This window comes from Felis catus, chromosome C1, assembly GCF_018350175.1.
Source record: "Felis catus isolate Fca126 chromosome C1, F.catus_Fca126_mat1.0, whole genome shotgun sequence".
Taxonomy (NCBI): Eukaryota; Metazoa; Chordata; class Mammalia; order Carnivora; family Felidae; genus Felis; species Felis catus.
Window position 1 is genome coordinate 199,104,294 of NC_058375.1, and position 11,844 is coordinate 199,116,137.

General features: G+C 40.6%; 1 protein-coding gene across 1 annotated transcript in view; it reads left to right on the plus strand.

Moving 5' to 3' along the window:
- VWC2L (von Willebrand factor C domain containing 2 like) overlaps positions 1 to 10,083 on the plus strand; it is a 162,246-nt gene extending 152,163 nt beyond the window's left edge. Inside the window, exon 4 of the mRNA XM_006935531.4 lies at positions 6,778 to 10,083. Within this exon, the coding sequence (XP_006935593.1) occupies positions 6,778 to 6,926 (149 nt within the window). The 3' untranslated portion in view covers positions 6,927 to 10,083. The remainder of the gene's footprint in view (positions 1 to 6,777) is intronic.
- The last annotated feature ends 1,761 nt before the right edge of the window (positions 10,084 to 11,844 follow it).

Below are 11,844 nucleotides of genomic sequence, written 5' to 3' on the forward strand. Positions count from 1 at the left end.
TAGGGAAGCCTCTATACATAAAGAAAGCCCATTTCTCCCTAGAAAAGCTACAACTGCCAGGTAGTCGTGTTCCAGCCTCCCTTGCAGCTAGGGTACAGGCAGTTGACTAAGCTCTGTCTCCAGGATTACCTGCCGCAGACTTCAAACTGGAAGCTAGTAATTTCAAGAAGTGTGGGACCACAGCCTCTTTTCTGGCAAGACTGGTAAGAGAGGCAGCTGTGATGATGCTTCTAGCAGCATCAAGGGTCCTGGGTTGGAGATACTGAGGGAGCAAGCTGCTATATCTGCACCCAAGGTGTATTTTTACTGGTTTAAATCTGTAGCATGAGTTTGGCCCTTGTTCCTGATTGTATTACCTCCAAGCTTCATTCTTTTTGGTATTCTGGATATTCTCTATATACAGCTTCCTCTAATTAGTGCATTTTAAGTTTAAATTATCTAGAAATGATTTTGTTGCTTGACGGATAGGATCCTCCTCTTCCCCAAACAGTCCACTGTCTCCATCAGATTGCATGTAATCCTGGTCCCCAAAGGGACTCCAACTAAGCTGTCCCACTAGAAATCACCCCTCCTTTTCAGCCCTCCTTCCCCCACCCCCACCCCCCAGATCAAACTGCACATTTCCTGGAGCATTTTCTCTTAAGACCTTACTTTGTATAGGGATAATATGATCAATTCACTTAAGCCAATGTGTTAATTACTGACACTGACTTAATATAACTCCAGCATCTTAACAGAGACTTTTAATGCCTCAAAGCAAAGGAGAAAAGAATGTGTTTTTACTGTTACTCAGTGCCAGGGCCTGCGAGTGTTCTACTCTTTGCTATCTCTTTGTCTGGTGCCTCCATCAAGATGTATCATGTCTACTCCAACAATGGGTGCCCTATGGACCAATCATACAATGACACTGGTGCCATTTATTAAATCAATGTCTTTACTTCATGATTTTTTTTTGTGATCAGTTCATTTATTTTTTTATTTTTATTTTATTTTTTTAATGTGAAATTTATTGTCAAATTGGTTTCCATACAACACCCAGTGCTCATCCCCAACAGGTGCCCTCCTCAATGCCCATCACCCACTTTCCCCTCCCTCCCACCGCTAACAACCCTCAGTTTATTCTCAGTTTTTAAGAGTCTCTTATGGTTTGCCTCCCTCCCTCTCTGTAACTTTTTTTCCCCTTCCCCTCCCCCATGGTCTTCTGTTAAGTTTCTCAGGATCCACATAAGAGTGAAAACGTACGGTATCTGTCTTTCTCTGTATGACTTATTTCACTTAGCCTAACACTCTCCAGTTCCATCCACATTGCTACACAAGGCCATATTTCATTCTTGCTCATTGCCATTTACTTCATGATTAAATACATATACATGCACATGCACGCACATACACACACCTCTACTTAAAATACTTCAATGGGTTCCTATTGCCAAAATAACGTCCGTGAGATTATAAAATTCCTGAATACTTAACAATTGGCTCTTGCAAGCCAGTATGAACCACCAGCTCCTGCAGACAACTGTCTTCCTGGCCACATCTTGCTACACACATCACTCTAACCCCACAGCTTTTTCTACCTGTTCCTTGAGTCATACTCTCCCTCTGCCCCCACCCAGACCAAATCTTTCCATGGACCCATAGGCCAAGTTCTCTGTTACAACCTTCTACAGCTCTGTTATCCTCTTCTTCAGAACCTTATTTCAGGTTATGTATTTGTTCCTCCATGTAATCAATGTGACATTTAACACTGTAAGCAAGTGAGCATCTGCAGGAGGTGTGATCAGAGTAGCAATAGACTTCCTTTTATATGTAGTTCCTATGTGCTCTTTTATGCAGGAAATCTCAGGACTTAGCAAGGAGAACTTCAGTGCCTGAGCAAATCTGCTCAGTTCTTACAACCACAAATACAGCGGAATCTATTTTCTCCTGGCTTCTTAGATTATTGAAGCAGGATGAAATCACTCCAAATGCCAGTGATCAGAAGTATGATCACTAGATACTCTATGCAGATGCTTCTTCATAAGCTATATCTGCAAGGTTGAAGTAGGAAGATGGCGAAAAATAATCCTGCAGGAAAGACTGAGAAGCAGGCACTTCATGACCACCTTACCAAAGCACCAGAGCATGGCCTCCCTTATAAGATTTCTTTTGAATAATTTCTATTGTGGAAAAGAAAATGTTTGCCAAAAAGTTTTTACTGTATAACTGTGTAAATTAAGTACTTAATGAAGTACAGAATAATAGGAAAACTCTGCTTCATGGAAGATCTTTTTCATGTAGATGTATCCCTAGCCTGCTTTCCCTTCTTCCTTCCCTGTTCCAGCTCCTAGTAAATATTTGAATTTCATTTCCAATTTTAATGCATCTCCAAAAATATGAATCCTTTCTGAGACTAGACTATATGGGTCCCCATTAGTTTTTGGGTTACACAGTGCTTGCCTAAGGTCACATAGATAATCAACCATAGAACCACAACTTGAACCAGGACTCCTAAGTCATAGTCCACTTTCATTCTGCTTCTTATCTGGTCTATTTCCAGTACCAGCGGGAATTTCATGCCACCCAAAGGAAAACCAAAGCTTCACTACTCAAGTATCTTCTCCATGGGAAATTTCTTGTAGTTGTTAGATAAATTGTGTTTTCTGGAGAGTATTAGATTATACAATATAAAACCAATAAATCTGATGACTATCTATAGAAAGACGGTCTCACTTATTTTTAACCATCAAGCTTCTTAACTCAGACCATGCGTCCTCAATACTAAAACCAACTAGACTTTGAGATTCTGATCAGAAGCTTAGGATCTGGGTTAATGAAAGCCAGCAGTGTGCTCCTAGACGTTTGCCTCTTTTTGTGGGCAATTAAAAGCATTCTACAGATCAGAGAGATTTGATTCATATCCCTTTGATGCCACTTCCTAGGTACATGAACTCAGCCAAGTTATTCTCTATCTCTGAGGCTCAGAGATAATGTACCTTACATGGTTTATATGGCTGAAGGTGAGAATGTGCACCTTAACATGGCTTATTGGAATGATTAAATGGCACAAATTCCTGGCATGAAGTAAGTGCTCAAGAAATTATCCCTATGTCTTACCATTCATTGACAGAGATTTCTATACCAATATTACTAGGGCAAAGCCTGATGTATATATAAGGTCTGACATATTAGTTCAAAAAATAATTTTGCTCCTATCATATAACTAGACAGTTCATACTTTTTAGTGAAATAAAGATATACTGAGTTTGGAATATATGGCAAACACAACATTAAGCCTGACCAAAGGAAATGACAGGTATTCATTCAGTTCCTTTTTTTTTTTTTTTAAGTTTATTGAGTTTATTCTGAGAGAGAGAAAGTACGAGTGGGAGAAGGGCACAGAGAGGGGGAGAGAGAGAGAGAATCCCAAGCAGGCTCCGCATTTATAATGCAGAGCCTGGTGTGGGGCTCGAACTCACAAACTGTGAGATCATGACCTGAGCTGAAATCGGACACTTAACTGACTGAAACACCCAGGTGGCCCTTCAGTTCCTATTTTTAAGGAGCTGACAATTTCAGCTGACACATGATACCTCCTGTGTTCTTAAGGATCTCACCACACAGTTGGCAACTCGGTTCTCAGTTCTCTGAGCAATTAGTGTGTGTGTGTGTGTGTGTGTGTGTGTGTGTTTCCAATTCCTTGAGAATCAATTCATCTCCATCTCCTCTTATTGTAGGTGTCTGAAGAAAGAAAGAACAGTTGGTTGCCACTCTTCACATAATAAGCCTTAATTCCCAGAGAGTTATTGAGTTATTCCTCTGTCTTCTGTTTCGAGATTAAATAATTCCAATCCCTTTAACCTTTTCTCACAGGTCCTACTTGCAAGGCTTCGGTTTAATCATTTTCTCTGCTCTCCCCTGGAATCTCTCCAAGTCTTCTACACTAAATACGTTGCTTTTGCCATTGGGTTTACTCTCTTAAGAAACTTATTCTTCCACATAAACCAAAGCAAAAAGAAAGCATCCTCCCTAATAAAGAGAATAGATACAAAGATTTCCTATGTAAGGAACCCATATAGGACACTCATATGCTTGAAACCAGTTACATTTGCTGTCACCACTATTAAGGAGAAAGGGACAAAACCAGAACAGTTTCTAAATAGTGCCAGCCATTGTGCTTCACAATTATCTGAATTACTTTTAAGCAGGTAATACTATTAACCACACACTTGAGGCTTTAGTTACGCTGGAAGTTCTCAGAAGCATGCTAATAAAATCATTGTTAATGAGATCAAACGGGAATTTTTGATTCTGTAAAATACCTCTGGCCGCCAAGTCGACCATCAAGGTGGTTATTTATAGACAGTGACTTTGTTCAGTCCTGGCAAAGTGCAAAGCATCTTTCTTTGCATTCTGTCCATCATGATAAATTAATATTTTCTGTGCTGAGAAAGCAGCACATTCTAAGGGGCTCTTAAGAAATGATGTAGAGAGGCTGATCAAATACACACTAATCATAGTATGACACCAACACATGCAGAAAGGAGCAGATAGGGAAACCAGACCTCTAGTAAAATATCTCTTCAAGACATGCACAGTGACTTGTCAGAAATCTTTTTTTACAAAAATCCCTCCCTCCTTTTTTCTCTTATTATGCCATTGAGATGAACCTGCCCCCTGTGAGCCACCAGAATGCCTATGCTTACACACAAATACACACATGCACTCTTAAGAATCTACTGAGAAGTTTCCAAATCGCTTCAAGAAACTGAAAAAAAAAACCTCTCTACTAGATCATATTCTACTTGTTTCCAGGACTTCTTTGTTTTAGAACCACTATTTAGGAAAAAAAAAAACTATTTTTCCTTCCCCATCTGGAAAAGTTACAAGCATACAATTGGGTGAGAAGAGTTGATTAGCAGTGGGAAGGTAGAGAGAGAAACCACTGCTTCCCCCTGACGGGGGGGGGGGGGGGGGGGGGGGGGGGGGGGGCTTTAGGAAAACAGGTGGTATCGGTCATCATGTTTGATTACTGAAGCTAGTTCAGCTGTGTCCAGATCCTGGCTGGCGTAGAACTAGCCAGGCTGAGAGAGGTCTGTCAACAACAGCCATGAGACAACCAGCTACATTCTGAAAAAGGCTCCGGGCCAAATTCTCTGCAGATTCCCTCTATTTTGGATCCAAAATAAATGAATGATTTCATGTGGAATTTTCCCAGGGTGGGTGTAGCCCCAAAGACAGTTCAGTCTATCAAACAATGAGTTAAATCCTAAAACAGTGATCCTTAAATCATCAGTGGTTAGGATGACCAGCAGCTTATAACCACAGCAACATAACAAGAAGTACCGTCGTGGGTGATGGTTTGCTAACTGTTTAACTGTCACTGATGACCCATCATATGCCTCTTACTCTTGCTGGTTGATTCTGTGTGAGAACCATGCACAGGCACTTGCCCCAGGTGTTTGTCCAAGAGTGAAGGAAAGGCATAGGTACACGAAGGTCACTGGCTTATGTATGCACAGCTGAAGTCTGGGAGCTCTAAAACAATGGATGATTAAAGCCATAGTGTATTAAATAGATTTGTGTTGAGAAATATACATTGCAACTTCATAGCTACCATTTTTATAAAAGATTTCAATTATGAAGTGGAACTACAAATCACCCCTGATTTCATTTATTTGGTGGTAAAGATAATCTCGTAAATTCTTATCAAGCAGTAAGAAAGTGAAAGTAGAACACTGATATTGATGTGTGTTACTTTGCAATGGTTATGGAAAGTGGCCAGTAATGCTGGGTCGATAAATCATGAGTAGACACAACTCCCTCTCTTTATCCAAATTTGTACTTTGGAAACTTACACCAAATTGTTTCAAAGAAACAGCAACTTGCACCACCCCACTACAATCCATTGCATCTTGGGAAGCAATTTTTATTCCATTTGATTTTGAAAAATACTATCACCAGTACTGAATACTGGCATTTGTACCTTGGGAAGAAAGGGAAACTAAGAGAAAGGAGAGAAAGATAAGTAAAAAATTAAGATTGGTCAATTTTAAAAACATCCATCTCTACTAAGCAGGTGACATTTTCAGTAAAGCTTTTCTGAATCTGGAAAGTAAAATAAAATTCCTGCTGACTTTCAAAAGCCAACCATTTGGGTCATTCTTAAAAAAAAAAAGCCAGCAGATTAAAGGAGCTCCATTTATAAAAATCAAATGAACCTCCAACAAAGCTTGTTTGGGGCATGAATAAATCATCTGGTCATGAATTATTTATTGTTATCAAGAAACAAGCTGGAGATTCCAGGAACTGGACTTTGGGAAGGTACTAAAGCCAGGCAATGAACAAGTTCATTGTGGCCCACCCACCATGGAAGTGAGAGGGCAGGCCACAGGGTACCATCATCTGAAGCAGACCACTCTAGACACCCTCTAGAGTTTCAGGGGATGCTTCTGCAGCATTTACACCCCAGAGCAGAAAGCAACTAGAGTTTTATCCGTAGAATCATACTTTAGAAAACTGCAGTACTCAGTAACAGACGGTAAGATTTTGAGCACTGTATCTTTTTTTTTTTTAAATACACATGGGGAATATGAGCTGTTTACAAGAGAGTAGAGGTTGAAAGTCTGCATTTAAAGGAGATGGCTGGAAAGTACCTCAGTAGTGAACTATGAAGAGTAGTCTGACCTACTCATTCATGGTTTTGGGGGTTGGCATTTTTGATGGGGGTTGGGGAGGGAAGAGAAAACGGGAGCCACTCAAATTTAATCAACTAATCAACATCTATGTGTGTTCCAGGTCCAAACTGCTTTGCAGGAACTACAATAATCCCGGCTGGCATTGAAGTGAAAGTGGATGAATGTAACATCTGTCACTGTCACAACGGGGACTGGTGGAAGCCTGCTCAGTGTTCAAAACGCGAATGCCAAGGCAAGCAGACTGTGTAGAACAAATTCCCAACCGATGAGGAGTTCTTAGGAGAGGATGCTATGGCTTCCACACTGCACATGTTTGAAACAAAACAAAACAAACAAACAAACTCCTGCCAGCTACAACAGGGTCACCAGCAAAACCTTTTAGGGTTGACAAAAGTGAATATTTTGCTAAGAGGAAATTTCTCTCTTTCTCTCTTGCTACATAAGATCTATATAGTATATAGCTATCGAAACCGCTTTTGTAATTATCCATGCTTGATGGTGACTTGATGACTGGATTTCTGAAACAAAAAGGAAGAAACAGCCTCGTACAGGCTCCCGTTCTGGTGACACCTCTAGCCAGCCAGCTTACTGTCCGCCGATTTACTTCATGTTTACTCTTCTGTACATCCCACATGGCATTTTTCTCTTGTAGTATTTGTTTTTCTATTTAGAGCCTAAGGGGCCATATTCAATTGCACAGTTAAGTTTTGAGTTGTGTCACATAAGCTTTAGTAAAGGAATATCAGGGGTGAGGACGCTTCCTGACCAGGAAGACACAAAAGCATCCAACCAATCACCACCCCACCTTGGGTGAAACACGCAGTATAGGCTCAGAAGAGAGAGGTGGGTACAGACGGATGTACTGCTGGGGCGGGACAGGGAACTGGTGCTTGGTGCCATGTGTGGGGGATCACAATTCTTACAAACCACACATTTCCGACCCAAAACCTTGAAACTGCCAATCAAAAACTAATATGTGAAGAACACCATGAGCTTGGCTCAAGAATCCAAAGGGAGCCAGGAATTCAGAATTGCAGCATTAATCACCAGACATTCCCATGATGCTGAATCTCAGTTCGGTTTGTAACTTAACACACTCTAAGCCCACTCGGTCACGTGGTCCTATAAATACCAGAACCAGGGTGAGTAGCCCCACTGTGAATCTGAATCCGACTGAACATGCCTGGCTTTTGAGTTCAGATTTGGCCGAAGGCCAGTAGTTTTTGTTTTTGTTTTTGTTTGGTTTAGGACTGTGTTTGCCATGTTTTAGTAATGACCACTCAACCCTATGTCTAAAACACAGATTCAGGACACTCTTTCCACCTCAAGTGCTGATTTAAATTAAAGATTAGGGTAGAGTGAGTCTTGCACAATACAATTCCATTTGTTGAACATTTTTTAAAATGTATATATTAGATACTGAACAATTAAAGTGAACCTTTGAAGAGTCTCAAGGTTGCCCTGGTAATGCTGCTCGTATAGTAACAGAAAAATAAAATACACAGGGTATCTGATGCCACCTCGAGTCAAGCATAAATTTGGGGATTCTGAAACCACATGGCATAATTAGTTGCTTATTCTGCTCTCCTATCTTGAAAAACTTGGCGTGGATCTGGCAGGGTCCTTGAGGAAACTTTAAGGTTGTTTTCACTACCGATGTTCTTTCCTTTTCCACTTCCACACCAGCCTGGGCTTTGCCACAGTTCTCGCAGAGTGCCACATTCTAAACAAGATTTCTCAACTTTATTGATATCGTGGGCCAGATAATTTGTTGTTGTTGGGGGCTGTCCTGTACATTTTATGGATGCTTAGCAACATCTTTGGCCTCTATCTACTAAATGCCAATAGCAAACACCCTCGTAACAACAGATTGTCTCCAGCATTGCCAAATGTCTGCAAAGAGTGGGGAAGGGACATTTCACCTGGTTGAGAATCAGAGGTTAAGAATCATCAGTACAGAGTGGTTTCTGCCAGGGCGGCACACCAAGCAGACTCTGGCTGAGCCCGTGGATTTGGTGAGCCTCTAAGCCCTTTGGGACATACATGCACAACCAGCAGCCCCAAGGAATAGAGGTCAGTCTCCTCCAAATGGAGCGAGGCTTCTATTGCCATAGGTCCACCCTCAGGACATACTTCTTTAGTCTCATCAACTGGGTTTTCATTTCAAATGGTCAGCCTCTCCTCCCTGGAAGCATTTCCAGTCATCAAGAAAGAATGGTCATTTCCAAAATTAACGTTGATGAGTTGGACCTGACATTTCTCACGTACGCTGTGCTCATATACGATGCAAACAGCCGTGCCGGCCCCATCCAAGGAAGAACATCAAGCCGTGTTCCCTTAGAACACCAATTTGCAGCAAGGTTGGTACCTTTTGTTGCCACCACGGATACATCATATAGACAGTCATGAATCATTCATGAACAATTCTGCATGATTTATTCCTGCACTCCAAAGTAAAGGCATTCCACACTTCAGCTTGTGTCTAGACAGAGATGTATTATTGAGCTTTCTTTGCCCGGAGGTTGCCTGGTACCAGCTTCAAAAATCCACACTCTTGGAAGGAAATAATAATAACAAATGACAGGAATAAGGTTTGAAACCCAGAAAATATCATTAATAGAGCCATGTAGCATAGTACCCTATCTATTATTAAGGAGTTACTATGTCCTTTTTAGAAAACAGAGTGTAACTGGGGAGCCAGGGTTCAGACAATTTGCATCAAAGTCTTGGCACAGTGATAGTTGCAGCAAGAACTTACTAGAATGGAGTGTAATATCCATCAAGAAGCTCTTTTCAGAGAGTTTGCAGAATGAAGGCTGTTCTGTGGTCTCTGTTACCAGCCAGAGAGAGGGGTTTCTTTTACTGTTGTTGTTGGATTTTCTTTTTCCTCTGAGTTTCACTACAAGCTGTTTCCTTTAAGACTTTGTAGCACTGACATTTTTCTCCCTGTAGGGAGAGATGAACCTATACTGTGACAGAATTTCTCATAAACCGATAAACATTTTACAACTTCCTTCTATCCAGGTCATTGAGAAATTCTTTCCAAACTCTGAACAACAGAGTTCTGGTCTCATCTGTTTGTTTGTTTATTTATTTACTTTTGAAGGCTTTGTTTGCAGCCCCACTGTCCCCACTGTCTCCTATTCCTCCTCCTTCTTTGGTTCTTGGCTTTAACTACAGCTTTGTTTAAATAAGGGATCAACATCCTGTTTGTCAGCTGATGCCTGTTAAAAACGATTCAGTTTCTAAAATCTTTGAAAAATGGTGTGCCTGAAAACTAGTGAGAAAAAAAAAACAACTAAACACTAAACTGTAAAAAGGGGATTCTAGCAACAATATTTGATGTGTAAAAGACTATATTATTAAAAAATTATTTTGTTAAATATAAAGTGTGTTAACCAGCAAACATTGTTTGTGATATATTTTCCTTCCAAAATTCTCTTTCCCCACTACCCTCATCACTTAATGACTAAGTCTCAGTGACTTCTATCATCTGAAAGTACTTGTGTCATTAGACCCACATTCAATTCAAATTAGGCGTGAGCTTTAGCATTTGCTTGCCCACATTGTCATGTTTCCTAAGATAAGGCAAGGTTGACTCGGGATCAAACAAGAAGCTCAAATAAACCAGCAGGGTGAGTGTAAAGTGATAGGAAAAATATTTTCCTGACCCTGCATCCATACATAATACTAATGATAATCTATAATTATTGAGTGCTGCTCTGTTGGCCAGCCCTGGGCTGTGCACTGAACCCGCAGCATCCGTTCAGTCCGTCCACACAGTACGTCTGCCAGGGAGGAATTGTTACTACCTCTGCTTTGCTGATGAGGAAACCGGAACACAAAGACGTTCATCGATTGGCCCGAGGTCATAGGTTAGTAAGTGGCAACACAGAAATTTCGTATTATAAATATACACAAATATACACAAAAATCGAGAAAATAGTAAAGTGTCAGGAACTTCCATTTACCCATTGCCCAAACTCAACGCTTATCAAGACTTTGCATTATGCTTCATCTATTCTTTCCTTTCCTTGAATATTTTAAAGCAAATATCAAGCATCATATCATTCCAGCCCTACATCTTATAGTAAACATCTCCTTAAAAAGGGATACTTTCTTACAAAACCGTGTTATATGACCAAAGCCTAACAAAATTAAGAATTCCTAAGTATCATCTAAACCCATCTTAAAAATGTCTTTGATTTTCTAAGATATGAGGGATAGGGTGTATTTACATGATCCAAATTGCCCATAACCTTGCATTTACTTGTTATGCCTTCTGAGTTCAAAATGGGGCTTTTAGCCCTGCCGACTAATAGCTATGAACTCTGACAGAAACGTGAGTTTGTTGTTATTAGAGGGTTTTTTTCTGGGAAAATTACTCTTTTAAAGCTCCATGTTAAACTCCCTCCTAGACGCTGAGCAGGGCTAGCGGTGGGCAAGAGACTTTCTACCAACTGACCTCCAAGGGGCAACAAAGAGCCTCAGGGCTAGAAATGGCACCCCAAGTGCACTGCCTCTTCTATTTGTGTGAGCTTTCTTTGGGGAGTAAGAGCAAACTATTATTTTTCTTCTCCTGGAAACAATCAAGGTGCCTAACAAAGAGTAAAACTGAACAATATTTTATAAATTGCCATCATCTTTTGCACTGTTGGAGGAAGAAAAAAGCCAGCCACTAAGAAATGTCAGCATGGAGTCCCCACACATATGTATATGCACCCTGACTCCACCAAACTTTTCTTAAAACAAGATTAGACTATCTGGCTTTTCAATTTCCCATGCGTCCAATTCTCCGCTCCCTGTGTCCCTTGCAAAGTGTTGTTTACAGTTCATTTCTGATTCAGGTTTCATGGGAGGGCACTTCAAAGTGCTATGAACTGCAGTTGGAGTCCTGGGTTTGTTGTTATTTGAAGGCTTACCACGTTGAGACTATTACTCTTTTAAAGAAAAGTACCTTCATGATTTTGAAAGACAAATGCTCTGAGCCAGCAACCTCACCTATACTTTCTTACCACATTTGTAAGGGATTTCTACCATGAACTGGAGTGACAGTCTTATCAGTGAACCTCAAACTGTACTGTCTGGTGTGAATACCTGATTCTTCCTGACCAAACATGTACATCCAAAAGGCACATTGTTCTTTTAATGAACAGATATAGCTAGT